The sequence below is a fragment of the Rattus norvegicus genome, chromosome 6 (assembly GCF_021556685.1).
Source record: "Rattus norvegicus strain SHRSP/BbbUtx chromosome 6, alternate assembly SHRSP_T2T, whole genome shotgun sequence".
NCBI lineage: Eukaryota > Metazoa > Chordata > Mammalia > Rodentia > Muridae > Rattus > Rattus norvegicus.
This window is the reverse complement of record NC_141539.1, coordinates 47,171,667-47,186,707: the sequence shown is the minus strand read 5'-3', so window position 1 is coordinate 47,186,707 and position 15,041 is coordinate 47,171,667. Positions and strand designations below refer to the sequence as shown.

Sequence of the window (15,041 nt, the reverse complement as noted above, 5' to 3'; positions counted from 1 at the left end):
TAAATTTGAAAATGTTTCAGACACAAAATCTGTGACCTACTTTTTTTCCCTTCCACCCACCACATCCTCTTTTATTAAAAGTAACACAAAGGAAAAACAGTTTTGAAATCAAAGTGAGACTTATACACCCCAGCTGCAACTTCACTATGATATCATGACTAAGCTCATGTGACTCATAACTTTCCTAAATTATGCAATTCATAACAGTTCCTGAAGTCATTTTTGGTGATCCACAGAATACCCTAAAAGCCAAGTTTCTGTTTATTATGTACCTTTTGCCCTTCAGAAAATTATATACCTAATCGATCTTCAGTACATTTATAGTCTAAGAATTGAATCGAGTAAGTTAATGAAAAAAACAAAGACAACCCCCCAACCCCCTGGGATCTCAAATTAAACTATGTGTTGGTCTTGAACAACCAAGTCTAATAATAGGGTTGGTTGAAGCAACAGACAGTATCATGAACTGCCAAAAAACCAAAGAGTTCTTCAGGAGTCCACAAGACCTGTTCACTTCATGCTCATGACAGCTCACTGAGTTCTGAGAGCGAGCGATGTTTTTCCACCTAATTAAAAAAAAAAAACCTAGCATCTATGCGCAAGGCTGTGAGTTTGAACCCCGTTTCACAGCTCATTGTTATTAGCACCATCACACTTGGGATTTAGACGCTTGGCCTCTTCATACCAAAGCTGCAGGCCTATAAAATCCAAGCCCTTCACACAAATGGCTCCAAGGGAGGTTTAGGGTCACTTTGTTCTGCCGTTGTGGTCAGAGACGAACTATTTCTGTGATGCAGGGAAGACTTGAGAGCCGTGATGGGGAAATTGGAGAAATCCTAGAATGTTATGGGTGAAAGTCCTCCACATCCGAGTGCGATTGATTGCGAATCTTCATTTTTGTTGTGGAAGATAGCACCTGTATACAAGTTTGGAGAGAGCGTGAACTAGGTTGATAGGGAAGGAATGACGCGTCATTCTCGACAGTCCTCAGCGTGGTGAGAAGTGAAAGAGAGGTTCCTACTCTCCTCTTTGCCTTAACATCAGCTAAGAGAGCGGGCATATCTTTCCCTAACTTCCTCTTTGTCTGTGCCCCACAAACAGGAATTATAGACTGAAGAGTCTCAGCCATTACTCTGATTTCAGAGATACATGGCTGATCTTGTTCTCTGAAGCCCCATTCATATCCAGCTGATGTTCACATCTCCATGTTCAAAAGCATGTTAGTGTAGTATGTCCAAAATTGTTTGTCTTTTTTTTTTTTTTTTTATGGGTTAGAAGAGTGAGCATGAGGTGGTGGGGGGGGGGGCGGGACTGTCTCACGCCCTTAATCCCAGGCGGAGGCAGCTGAGTTCCAGGCCAGCCTGGTCTACAGAGTGAGTTTTAGACAGCCAGGGTCACACAGAGAAACCCTATCCCCCCCCCACCCCCCCGCACACCCTCCCTCAAAAAACTGAGCATGAAACCCGTGCCGAAGCTGGACTAGGGAGGGGCCTGGGGATTACTGACACTGACCCATTGTCTTACTTGAGTTGCACCAGTGTACTGCAGTGTACTCATGGCCCTGGCCTTCTTCAGGGATTCACCTGGACTCACCCACTCATTTAGGTTGAGCAGCTATTGGTAAGAGGACTTGCTAGGCTTGACCTAGGTTAGTTTTGGCTTTGGTGAGCACCCACCATATGCAGAATTAGTTGAAGCAGCTGACTGGTGTAAACCTATAAAGTCACAGTTTTAGTTGTGAGGCTCCGGTTTCCAGGCCCAGTAGAGAGCACTGCTTCCCTTCTCTCATGTCTTAGTCCCAAGGAGGAATTCATCCCTTCCCAGGGCTTTCTGTACAGACTGACTGGCCAGACTGCATCCCTCTGTGTTCCGGGAGTGCTGACCTTGAGTTGTCAGCACAGACACAGCAATCAGTGGCCCTGTCCAGGTTTGGTATTTCCTTTTGTGCTGTTGTTGTTGTTGGGCCAAAGGATATCTATCAGTTTGTAGCCCAGGCTGGCATGTGCCAGGGGGCTTGCATTTATAATCAGGCATTATATTTTAGGGAAATGTAATTCTATACAAAACCAAAATAATGTAAAAGGCCCAAAGATATTTCTACTCCCTTCTTCTTGATACTTTATTATATTTGCCCCACAAACATGAATACATTATATGTAACTATACTATTGCATACATATGCCTAGATATGTGCAAAAATTTAGACATGATTTTTAAACTTTAAAAATTAGATGTAGTTTAAAAATGCTGTGAATTTGGTGGAAGAAATTTGATTATACTTGAGATGAATTCACTGAATTCAATGGCTGTAAAAACTTACTGAGAGATAGCAATTCTTGTGTAAGAGCAGGGTGAGGTGGAAAGTTTATCAAATCTCCTGTAGACATCACCACATCCACACCAGGAGCCCCAGTTTGTGGTTTAACGGTCCAGCTTTCTCTTCTTCCTTGAGAAATTTATAACCAAGTATAAGGTGCTTTTGCCATTGGCTTATCAGCTTGTGTGTGTGTGTGTGTGTGTGTGTGTGTGTGTGTAAGGGCACGTACATACATACATACATACATACATACATACATACATACATACATACAAATGTCTATGTAGGTAGCCAAGCCAAAATCCCAGGAGTCTTGCAGTGATACGCACTTGTTCATTCAGCAGCAGTTTACCCACTGATTTCCCAGATTCCAGTCTTGTTTGTTCCACACTGAAGTTCATTGAGATTTTTATTTAATAGTACCTTACCCAAAGTCCTTAATATTTCATTCCATGTTTATCAACTGACCTTTATCTGCCTAAGAGTCTCATAAATATTTTGTTTGATTTTGTTTTAGAGACAGTCTCAGTATGTAATCCTGGCAGTGAAGACCAAGCTGGCCTTGAACTCACAGAGCTCTGTCTGCCTCTCTGGTTTGAGTGCTCGAATTAAAGGCTTGTGCCACCATAGCTGGCTTCATGGCTTCATACATATTCTTGCTGTGATGTTTACAGTACAGTTTAGCTGAGGTGCCTTTTCACATCCACTGCAGTATATGATATGCCTTCTCTTAGATGTTACCTCATCCTTTTTTTTTTTTTTTTTTTTTTCCTTCGGAGCTGGGGACCGAACCCAGGGCCTTCAGTTGCTAGGCAAGCGCTCTACCACTGAGCTAAATCCCCAACCCCCCACCCCTTTTTTTTTAAAGATTTTATTTATTTATTGTATATAAGTACACTGTAGCTTTCTTCAGACACATCGGAAGAGGGCATCAGATCTCATTACAGATGGTTGTGAGCCACCATGTAGTTGCTGGGAATGAACTCAGGACCTCTGGAGCTCTTAACCACTGAGCCATCTCTCCGCCCCCCTACCTCATCCTCTTTACAAAAAGTTTTTATCTTCTGTGTGTTTTGCCTGTATGTATGTCTGTGCCATGTACATGAATCAAGGGATCCTGTAGTACTGGAGTACAGGCAGTCATAAGCAGCCATGTGGGTTCTGAGAATCAAACCTAGTCCTCTGGAAGAGAAGCTGGTGCTTTTACCCACTGACCCAGCTCTCTAGTCCTGTCCTTATCCTCCTGATACAGATACTGCTTTCAGGAAGAGCATTGGTTTGCCAGGCAGGGATGAGTCCTAGTTTGAAAAGAGCGAAAACATGTAGACTATGTATTCATGAAAGTTGAGGCAAAGGTAGGAGGATAGAGAAAATAGAAAAACAGTAAGGAAGATAGGGTCCCTAACTAGGGTACCTAGATTACCACTAGGTAGTACCAGGTGGGGAACTAAACTTATAGCACTTGGTGGAGAAGAGCAGGGCAGTGGGGACTTAGAGAATATTCTCCAGCTGACCTGCCTCTGCCTTCGGAGGGCTGGGAGTAAGGTGTGCACCTCCATGTGAGGCACCAGTTTCCATTTCTTTAAATTTTTTTGAGAGATTTGGGTAGGAATGAGGGAGAAATTCTGTTGCAGAGTTTGTAGGAGAATGAGACCACCAGAGGTTAAAGTTCCAGAGGTGAGCTACAGTGAGAAGTTGAGGATCTGAGGGGCTCTTGCTAAGAAGACAGTATTAGGAGCACTAGGTGACTCCTGTTTGCCTTCCAAGAGGGAGCTGTTTCTTATTGAGTTGTTTGTAATGGCTCTAGGACATCTAATTTGTAATATCCAGTTATTAGAAGAAGATAATTGCAATGGAAACACAGTAGCTATTTTAAAGCTATTTTAAATGTTGCAAGCTACATTTAAAAGGCTCATATTATATTATAGACAATATATATCTTGTCCTTATTTTTCTTCTAGCCCCATTTTTATACATTTAGATACTGGGATGTGAATAGCTTTTGAAACCCTCCTTTTGCTCACCTTTGTAGATAAGCACTTCAGGTGCTCTTAGAAACCTACCGTGACCAGGCTTTTAAACTGTGAGTAGTTTCCCTGTCCTTTGGAAGTTCTGCAGCTTATCTGTCTTCCGGTTTAGCTTACCTCATTTCTGGTTGTTTTTAAAAGAAATGCAAGGCCAAATAAAAAGTGAGCTGGGTGAGCTGGATCGTAAACACATGAGTGTTAGCTGTAAAAAGGAGCCAGGTGTCTACTATGCCTTCCTATAAATTAAGATAGAGTGGAGAAAAAAAAAAAAACCTATGTTGAGTGTCCCCACAGGTTTGCTTATATATTAGCTGCTTGGTCTCCAGCAGGAAGAATTATTTTTAGCTGTTTGCTTACTTTAGCTTAAGTGGTTTTCTCTTCCTCTTTTTTTTTCCTCTTAATGGTATGGGGCAAGGAGGTTTTTGAAGGCAGGTGATTCTCTTTCTCGTCTAGGGTGGCCCTGAACTCCAGTCATCCTCTTTCTTGCCTCAACTTTCAGTGACTAAGATTACTGGTAGGAGCCCTCATGCTGCCAAACTTGTTCAGTGGTTCACATGAGAATCACCTGGAAGGCAACATAACTTGCTGGACTGCACATTGAGGATTTCTGAATGTTTGTGTTTCCAACAAGCCCCCAGCTGCTCACCCTGCTGGTGTAGGAGCCACACTCTGAGGAGCTCTGGTTCATGTTACTGACAATGAAAATATGATAAGGAAGTTAGGTCTCTAAGTCAGTAGGTGAGATTGTGATCTTAAATGAAACTGAGTTCATGTACCAGCCTGTATCAAGGCAGTTGACAGCTAAAGGATTGGATTGTCGTCTCACCATTGAGATCCTTGTACTTTGTGAACATGAGCCTGATGGGTCAAGCTTCCATGCTGAATATTTTGTGGTAAAATATTATAATGAGAGCCAGGTATGGTGGCCTTCACTTGGAAGGGGATTCAGAATCAGAAGTTCAAGACCAGCCCTGGGCCCTGTGAGAAAATGCCACAAGAAAAATATGCTGTGATGAATAAAACATGGTTCCTTTTTGATCATTTCCTAATCTGTGTGATAAGACATGTTATAAACAAAAATGTCAAGAAAAAGATACAAAGAGCTGTAAACTTCCAAGGGAAGAAATGCCATGTTTGTTTGAAATGCTAGGATGTCAAAGACCAAAGAGGTAGGCTTGAGGTAGGCAGTCCCAGGAGGGCGACATGTGTTCAAAGCATCGCTTCAGTAAAGCTTGAGCATTTCAGCCTGGATGGAATTTAAAAGCCCAGGGCTGTGTGTGCTAGGCTTTTTCTTTCATCCTTTGGTTCTTTGGCACACTAGTGGCATCAGGTTTGTGATGGTAGGCACATTACTTAGTCTTCTCTGAGCCTGTTTGTCTTCATTTGGAGTCTTGGGATGTTCTGTATAGATCGTGTAGTAGAGAAAGCTTGGGAATTGTTGACCAAGTTGGTTGACCAAGGGGCAAGTTTCTTGAAGGTTTTCCATTGTGCCCCTAAGTTGTATGATGCAGTATCAACTCACCATGTCCATGCTGTTGAATCAGAACCTTGAGTGAATGTTGGTTAACGCTCATCTGGTAGCAGCCTGCCTTGCACACTTGCTTTTCTCAGGTTCACTTAAGTGTCGTGCAGCAGTAAGGTGTTCTTTCCGACTACCCCGTAGGAACTATTCAGTACTTTTATCTTGCTTTAATATCCACAACACTGTTCTCTGTTCCTTCCCCATTTCCTCCTCCCTCCTCTTCCCCTTCCCTCCCTCCATTATGTCTCTTTATTCCCTTCCTTCCTTCTTTTGGAGACAGTCTCACTGTGAGTGTATCACACTGGCCTGGACTTTGCTATGTAGTCCCCACTCTCCTAAACACGTGCCTTTGGCTTGCCTGGATCATAGGTGTGGCCCAGGCCTGGCTTGGGCACCTTTTCTTGTGCATGCTTGTGTCCTATAGTAAAATGAGTGTTCAGTTGGGGAAGAACTTTGCTCCATTGCTGTTGTGCTTTAGCTCTTGGACTTCATTTAGTGCCTGGCTCATAGCTGCAGGCGAACGAGTTGATGAACACATTGATTGGAGTATTTAGGTTGGTTCTTTTTCTAAGTTTTAATTTAATTTTATGTGTATAATTGCTATGCCTGCATACATGTTTATGCTCCACTTGTGTGTCTGGTGTCCTTGGAGGTCAGAAGAGGGTGGGTGCCAGGTCCTAAGGGATTAAAGTTATAGTTGTGAACCACCTTGGATACTGGGAGCTAAACCCTAGAAATCTATAAGAACAGCAGTTACACTTAGCCTCGGAACTGTCTATTCAACCCCTCCCCCCCCAAAAAAAAGATTTTTTAAGGCTGAATGTGATAGCACAGGCAGGCTTGTGATCCTAGCACCTGGGAGGTGAGGTAGGCTCGGGAGACTGAGGTCATGCATGCTAGACCATACAGCCTGTTCCGGCCCACCCTGGACTGCAGATGATTCTCTTTTCCTTTTTTTTTTTTTCTTTTCCTTTTTTTTTTTTTTTTTCGGAGCTGGGGACCCAACCCAGGGCCTTGCGCTTCCTAGGCAAGCGCTCTACCACTGAGCTAAATCCCCAACCCCTCTATCTCTTAAAAGGTGGATGTGATGGCTCATGTTTTAGTTCCAGCATTTGGAAGGCTGAGGCAAGAGGATTGCTGGAAATGGGAGGCTAATTTGGGCAACAATGAGGCCCTGTTTCAGAAACCCAAGCAAACAAACAAAAATGCCCATAATCCCAGCACTTGGGAGGCTTAAGTTCCTGGGAAAAATAACTATATATAGTATTCTCCTGTGCTCCATATAGAACTATTCTTAATTTTTGGTTGACATAAAATAATTGGACACTTTTAATGTTTCTTTTAAAAATGTTTAAGTTTTTACTGTCTAGCAATAAACTGCCGCTAGCAATCAGCTGCTGCTGATGTGAGGAATTCCTGGTCCATTGGAATGCTTTGAATATCCTTGTGTGTTGAAAGCAAAGTATCAACTCACATATTTTAGATAGCTATTACTTATTTTTATTTTATGTGTGTGAGTGTTTGTATATGTGTATGTGCATCAAATGTGTGCCTGCTGTCTCTGGAGGCCAGGAGATGGTTTCAGATCCCCTTGAACTGGAGGGACATAACTGTTGTGAGTCACCATGTGGGTGCTGGGAATAGAACCTGGGTCCTCTGCAAGAACAATAAGTGCTGGTAAGCACTGAGTCATCTCTCCTGTACCCCTTTAGACTGTTTTAAAAGAGACTAAAGTCTCCACCTTGTTCTAGAAAGTCTTTTTAAGTTAAAAACCTTAAACAAAAAGTTCTTCTTTTGGAGGAGGCCAGGAGTCTGTTGGTTGGAGCATGATGAGGAATGGCATGCACTTACTATAGTGGTCTAGTTTCTAATCTTATTTGTGCTTTTTCTCAGCTGGGGGCAGTGCATCTTTGTTTTCTTGAGTGGTGACTTGGTCTGGTAAAGCAGTTGGCATTGGTTTCCTTCTGAGGAATCAGTTCCCTCGGCTTCCTTCTGAGGAGTCAGTCTGTCCCCTCGGCCTGCACCCACCGAGCAGGTGGATGCAGTTGTGTCTGTTGTGGAACTAGTGGCAGTGGTGCTCGCTGTTCCCAGCTCTGGGTTTGGAGGATGGATCTTGCTGACAAGCCTAACCTGGTCTGGAACTCAGGCTCGGGTTTGGGACTTTGTGCAGAAGCGTTACTTTCCTGGTTTTGGTTTCTAAGAAACCAAAGGCTATTGATACATACATTTGTTACTCTTTCTAATTAACTGGCCACTGATAAGGGATTGATTTAGCTCAGTTTGACAATGAAAATGATGGATAAGCTACTTTTATCTTGGACACTTTAAACATGCACACTAAAAATGTCTTTTATTTTAAAGTCTTAAGTGTATATGGTAGTCTTTAGAGATACCAAATTGTTAGTTTCTAACTTCAACCCATGCTTAGTTCTCTGAATGGTTAAGTATGTTCCCACAGCTAGCTTGTTTGCCATGATTCAGAGTGATTTCTACAGTGTAGCTATTTCTGTATTCTTAAGTCTGTTACTCTTTGCCCCTCCCTTCTTCCTGGAGAAACTGGGTCATTTGTTCTACAGGAATCTAACTTTCTAGGTGTGGCTGGTGCTTCCTTCACTAGTTATTTAACTTGGCAGCATATGGACCTTTTATGTACTAAGAATCTGAACTTACATCTCCATTAAGTTCAGGTTCAGATTTTTATAACAATACGTGATTGTTGTGCTGGGCAATTAAGCACTTCAGCTTATTGTCTGGCACAGTTGACTATTAGATTTAAGTGCTCATTATCTATAAAATTATTTACTTACTTTTTATATGTGAATGTTTTGCCTGTGTGTGTGTGTGTGTGTGTGTGTGTGTGTGTGTGTGTGTGTGTTTTGTGCCAGTGGAAGTCAGAAGAGGATGTCAGATTTCCAGGAACTGGGGTTATGGATAGTTGTGAGCTGCCATGTGAAACTGAACCTGGGTCCTCTTTCTCTGTAAGAACAAGTGTTCTTAACTGCTGATCGAGCTCTTCAGCCTCTAATAACCTTTATTAAAGATTTGTTTGCTTTTCTGATTCTATGAATGTTTTACCTGTATGTATACCTCGTACATGCCTGGTGCCCATGGAGGTGAAAGGAGGGCATTCCCCTCCTCAGGAGTGCAGTTATAGATGGTTGCGAGCTGCCATGTGAGAGCTGGGGTCTGAATCCAGGGCCTCTGGAAGAACAGCCAGCACTCATCACTGCTGAGCTACCTCTTCAGCCTCCATAATCCCCCTGCCCCACAATGTGTGTGTGTGTGTGTGTGTGTGTGTGTGTGTGTGTGTGTGTGTGTGTGTGGTGCTGTTTATGTGGGTGCCCACAGACGCCAGAAGATGGCTTTAGATCCCATGGAACTGGAGTTAAAAGGTATTTTTGAACTGTCTGATGTGGGTGCTGAACTCAGGACCTCACGACTGAGTAGCAGATTCTCTTGAATGACTGAGCTATTTACCCAGCCACTAATACTTTTTTACTTTTATTTCAGAGAAGCTTGATTCTTTGCTCTCAGACTACGATATCCTCTCTTTATCTAATATCCAGCAGCACTCCATAAGGAAAAGGGATCTACAGTCTGCGACACACTTAGAAACACTACTAACTTTTTCAGCTTTGAAAAGGTAATTAGAATTATACATAGAATGACATGGGACAATGTGGGGGTGGGTTTTGTTTTGGCTAAAGCAGTAAAAAAGGGTATTTACAGAAATCTTAAATCTGCTATACTTGATGTAATAACATGTTATGTGTAATTGTAATATTGTTTAATGCCTATTTTTTTTCTTTTTTTTTTCGGAGCTGGGGACCGAACCCAGGGCCTTGTGCTTGCTAGGCAAGCGCTCTACCACTGAGCTAAATCCCCAACCCCTTAATGCTTATTTTAAAGTCCATACTTAAAACATTTTATTTTTTATCAATATTTTAAAGGAAATGATTATCCCAAGAGTATTACTGATAATAACAATGTTTATAAAGTTCTAAGAATTTTATTAATTGAATGCTTATAATACTTTATATTTTAAAGTTTCTTTATTCATTGTTTGGTATCTGAGTGTTTTGCCTGAGTGTCTGTCTTTATATCCTATTTGTGTTAAGAGCCCTCAGAGGCCAGCAGAGAGGGCATTGTAGTCCCTGGGCCTGGACTACAGTTACAGAGGTTTGTGAGCGGTGATGTAGATGCTGAGAATCCAACCTGGATCCTCTAGAAGAGCAGCCAGTGTTCTTAACTGCTGAGCTATCTCTCGAGCACCTATTTGAAAAGTTTTTTAAAAGTCTCTATTTTTACTATTTATGTTTGTGTCTGTGTGAGTATCGGTGCATCGGTGTGTGCTAGGGAAGGAAGCGTATGTGCCCGAGGGAAGCAGAAGAATGATCCATTAGAACTGCAGTTACAGGAACTTGTGAGCCGCTCCATGTAGGTGCTGGATCTGAACTGACAGTTGGTCTTCATGACAGTTAAAAAAAGCAGTAAGGGGGCTGCAGAGATGGCTCAGTGGTTAAGAGCACCCGACTGCTCTTCCAGAGGTCCTGAATTCAATTCCCAGCAACCACATGGTGGTTCACAACCATCTGTAAGGAGATCCGATGCCCTCTTCTGGTGCGTCTGAAGACAGCTACAGTGTACTTATATATAATAAATGAATAAATCTTTAAAAAAAAAAAAAGCAGTAAGATGGGACTGGAGAGATGGCTCTGGTAGTGTTCTTGCAGGGTATCCAGTTCAATTCTCAGCAGCCGTATCAGGTGCAAACATGCATACATAAGAAAGAATACATAAGGGCTGGAGAGATGGCTCAGCGGTTAAGAGCACCCGACTACTCTTCCAGAGGTCCTGAGTTCAATTTCCAGCAACCACATGGTAGCTCACAACCATCTGTAAAGACAGCTACATTGTACTTATATATAACAAATGAATAAATCTTAAAAAAAAAATAAAATTAAAAAAAAAAGAGAGAATACATAAAATCTTAAAAAGCATCAAGAGTAGTCTGGTGGTGGTGACCCGCACCTTTAATCCTAGTACTTAGAGGCAGAGTTAGGCATCTCTGTGAGTTCATGGCCAGCCTGGTCTACAGAGCGAGTTCTAGGACAACCAGCAGTACACAAACAAACTCTGTCTCAGGGGAAAAAAGCAGTAGGAGAATATAAATGGGCTTTTTCTTTTTTAATTCAGGGGTAAGATTTTTTTCAAATAAAAATAAACATACAAGTAACCAGTGTTTTTTAGGGCAAACCCCCAGCTCAAGCAGCCCTAAAAGGCTAGGCTCAGTCCACTTAGTACTCCAGTGGTGAGGCTCACACATCAGGGAGGAGGGCCATGCCAGGGACCCTCCAATTCATCTTCTAGTATGAGAGACCAAGTTCCAGCATGAGGTTTAAGTCTAAGCAGAGAAAAAAACTGGGTCATGGAAAAGAGATATTTATGATTAAGCTGTCCTAGGCAAGGTGTGGTTCTGCTGGTTATTGTCTCAGTTCTTGTTCGTTGGGGTGCTCCATAGGAGTCCTTATCAGTTGTCATTACTCTGATTCTTACCAGAAGATGCCTGGGTGTAGCCTCACCCTTCTGGATTATTGTTCTCATCTGGGCTGGTGACGGTAGGCGTCTATCTTGTGGGATTTTTTCTTGGTAATACAGAGCACTTGGCCCAGATAAAGTGCAAAGATCGTAAGTGCCTGTTTTAGTAATAAATGCATCTGATTTAAAAACCAAATTGTCACAGAAACAGGGATATAGTTTAGTGTGTAGAATGCTTTTCTAACATACACAAGGTCCTGTGTTTTATCCCTGTATCCGCCTTACACCTACAAAAACCAAACCAAACAACAACAAAATCTGAAGGAAGTATAGTTAAATTTTCATTTCCTAAGCTTCCCAGATTCAAAGAGGTTTTCTTTTTGTAAACTTCTAAAGAACTTTATTTTTAGTGCATTAAGATATTTTTAACTATTTAACTATTTTTATTGGTGGTGGGGACATTTCTGCTCCAGCTATGCTCTAGCGCATGTGTTGAGATCAGAGGACAATTTGCAGGAGTTGGTTCTGACCTTCAACTGTGCAGGGCCATTAGGCTTGGCAGCAAGAACCTTGCCAACTGAGCCATCTTGATGCCCCTTCAGTGCATAGTTTTTGCACAGATTAAAAAAAAATACAAACACACACACACACACACACACACACACACACACACACACACACACACACACACACGCAGCAGCAGCAGCAGCAGCAGCAGCAGCAGCATCCCCTCACTATCTTTTTTTTCCTCCGGAGCTGGGGACCGAGCCCAGGGCCTTGCGCTTGGTAGGCAAGCGCTCTACCACTGAGCTAAATCCCCAACCCCTCCCCTCACTATCTTAATGAGTTCATTCAATAGCAAAATAAATTTTCATCTGATATGAACATGTACAGAATTTGTCTTGTTATTACTCCCTAAAAAAATAGTGTTTTAAATTTAACCAGATATTTTATTTATTTTTGAGACAAGGTCTTGCTGTGTAGCCCTCGCTGACTAGAACTCAATGTGTAGGCCATACTAACCTTTAACCTGCAGAAATCGCCTGCCTCTCAGGCACTAGGATTACAGGCATGTGCCTCTGTACCTGGTTCTGTGGTACTGGGGCACCCAGGGCCTTGTGCCTGCCAGGCAGACACTCTGCCAGCTGTGCTATGTCCACAGCCTTGTGCACTAGGTTTTTTCCCAGCATGTAGCTTTCATTTGCTCCGTGGGCAAATATCTCAGAGTTTGATTTACATTTCAAATGAACATCATTTCATTTGTTTTCTGTGGATTTTGCTTTCACAGGCTTTCAACAGTTTTTTCTATTTGAGGTTATCCTTTTGGCTACTGAATTGTAGTATTGCTCAGGACATTAAGAAATCGGTTGTCGGGGGTTGGGGATTTAGCTCAGTGGTAGAGCGCTTGCCTAGCAAGAAAAAAGGCCCTGGGTTTGGTCCCCAGCTCTGGAAAAAAAAGAAAAGAAAAAAAAAGAAATCAGTTGCCAGGCTGGAGAGATGGCTCAGTGGTTAAGAGCACTGTAATATACATTAGATAAATAAAAATTAAAAAAAAAAGTTAAAAAAAAAATCGGTTACCAGTTGTGGTGGTGCACGCTGGTAGGATTTGCTGAAGGAGGCAGAGGCAGGAGGATCACGAGTTCAAGGCCAGCCTGGGCTACATATTTTGGGCTGGAGAGATGGTTCAGTGGTTAAGAGTGGTTAAGAGCACTGATTGCTCTTCCAGAGGTCCTGAGTTCAATTCCCAGCAACCACATGATGGCTCACAGCCATCTATAATGAGATCTGGTGCCCTCTTCTGACATGAAGATATATATGCAGAGCACTGTGTATATAATAAATAATAATAAATAAATAGATCTTTAAAAACAAAAGGGAATCAGTCAATTGTTGGCATATATATTTTGTGCAAGAAGTTTTTAATAGTTTTTCTAGTTGCCATATTCATGTTATTTTAAATGACTTTTAGAATTTATATGCAGATAGTAAAATAGTGATTACAGATAGTATAATATTGACTGTCTAGCTTCCAATCATTCTCAAAATTGAGTGTATTGTTTACCAGGCACTTGACATAGCTTATCTCCAATTCTCACATTTTCTTCGTGGTTGTTTCCTATCAAGGCACATGCCCGTGGCGCATAGAAGCTAGGTAGGATACCCATAGTAGAAAGCTGTTTGTGCACAGATAGGATAACCTGAGCTCCACCCCCTGCACCTTCATGTAGGAGAGACTCCCTGCATATGTGCACTGTGGCTGGTGTGTGCCCACACATGTGCACATTAAATAAAGGTAGTAAAATGGTTTCAGTATGTAGGAACAAGGGAGGAGGTACAAGCAAGAACTGAACATTGAGTTTTCTCTCTTAAATTAGAGATGGCTTGTGGAGCCCTTACCTTGGGTGGGGCAGATACTTCTGTGGATTTGTGTATTTCTCTCTTGAGTTTCACAGATGACATTAGTTCATTAAGGAAATGTTAATATAAGCTGTGCATTGCGGTACACTCTTAATCCCAGCACTTGGAGGCAGAGGGTGAGGTGGGGGCCATCATGGTTTCCACAGGGAATTCAAGGGTGACCAGGGCTATACTGGGGTTATAGGCATGCACCACCATGACCAGGCTAAGATTCTCATTTTCAAATAGTAGTAGAAGACAAAGAATTTAAAGCAGACTACAGTAGGTCTGGGGTGACCTTCAAAGGCTGAAAAGCGTGCAGTGAGTACTGAAGGGATTGTACCGTGAAGAAGGAAACTCGCTTAAAATTTGATTTGCCTTCTGAGTTTTGTTTCCTATTTGATAAGTCAACGCCTATTCGAAAGTGATGAAAAGCTGCAAAGACCTGTCTGGAGGTTTTATAAGGCTCAGTGTTAAGATCAGAAAATTTAAAAAACATAAATTTTACCATTACTAGTGAAAGTTGTGTGTGTTCATGTGTATGAATATGGATGTATGTATGGTGCTACGGATATATGGAGCAGCTCAAAGGACAGTCTTAGGCATCAGCCCTCACCAGCCACTTTTTAAAAAAAGTTGGTCCTCACATTGCCATGTGAAGTGCTCTAGCCACTGAGCCAGTCTCCCCAATCCTACAGCAGATTGCTAATGTAGAAAACCCAGAATGCAGTTGCTGGGACTTTCCTGGGAAGAACATTAGAGACACTATTACAGCTCATGGGATCTTTAATACTGAATAGGGCATTTGTAAGAGGGGTGCTTTTCTTCTCAAAGTTCCATTATAACCAAAGTGGAAAGAACTTTAACGTTAATGCCTAGTGTAGGAGGACCCAGTTGTGGATAGCAGAGGAAATTTGCCAAGGGTTTATGAAATGGTGTATTGTGTCTCTCTGACCATCAAAATATACCTAAGCAAAACTGAAATTACCTTGTATGCTCAAAATGTTAAAAATACTTGTTGCCCTGGAGACAGTCCCAGTCTGGATTTCTTCCTGGCAGTTTAAAGATTTATGCAGACCCACAGGGAAGTAACATTTCATATTTTCAACACCATAGCTGACAATATTTGTTCCTATGGCTGAGATGAATAACATGTCTTGCTTTGCCTTTGGTATTTGTGGGCACATTGAGAGGTCTCTGTAAATATTGACAAAGTCTGGCTCACCACCCCTAGTTTTTA

General features: G+C 42.1%; 1 protein-coding gene across 1 annotated transcript in view; it reads left to right on the top strand.

The window, feature by feature from the left end:
* Adam17 (ADAM metallopeptidase domain 17) overlaps nucleotides 1-15,041 on the top strand; it is a 47,717-nt gene that overhangs the window by 2,387 nt on the left and 30,289 nt on the right. The window contains 1 exon segment of the mRNA NM_020306.3: nucleotides 9,377-9,509. Within this exon segment, the coding sequence (NP_064702.2) occupies nucleotides 9,377-9,509 (133 nt within the window).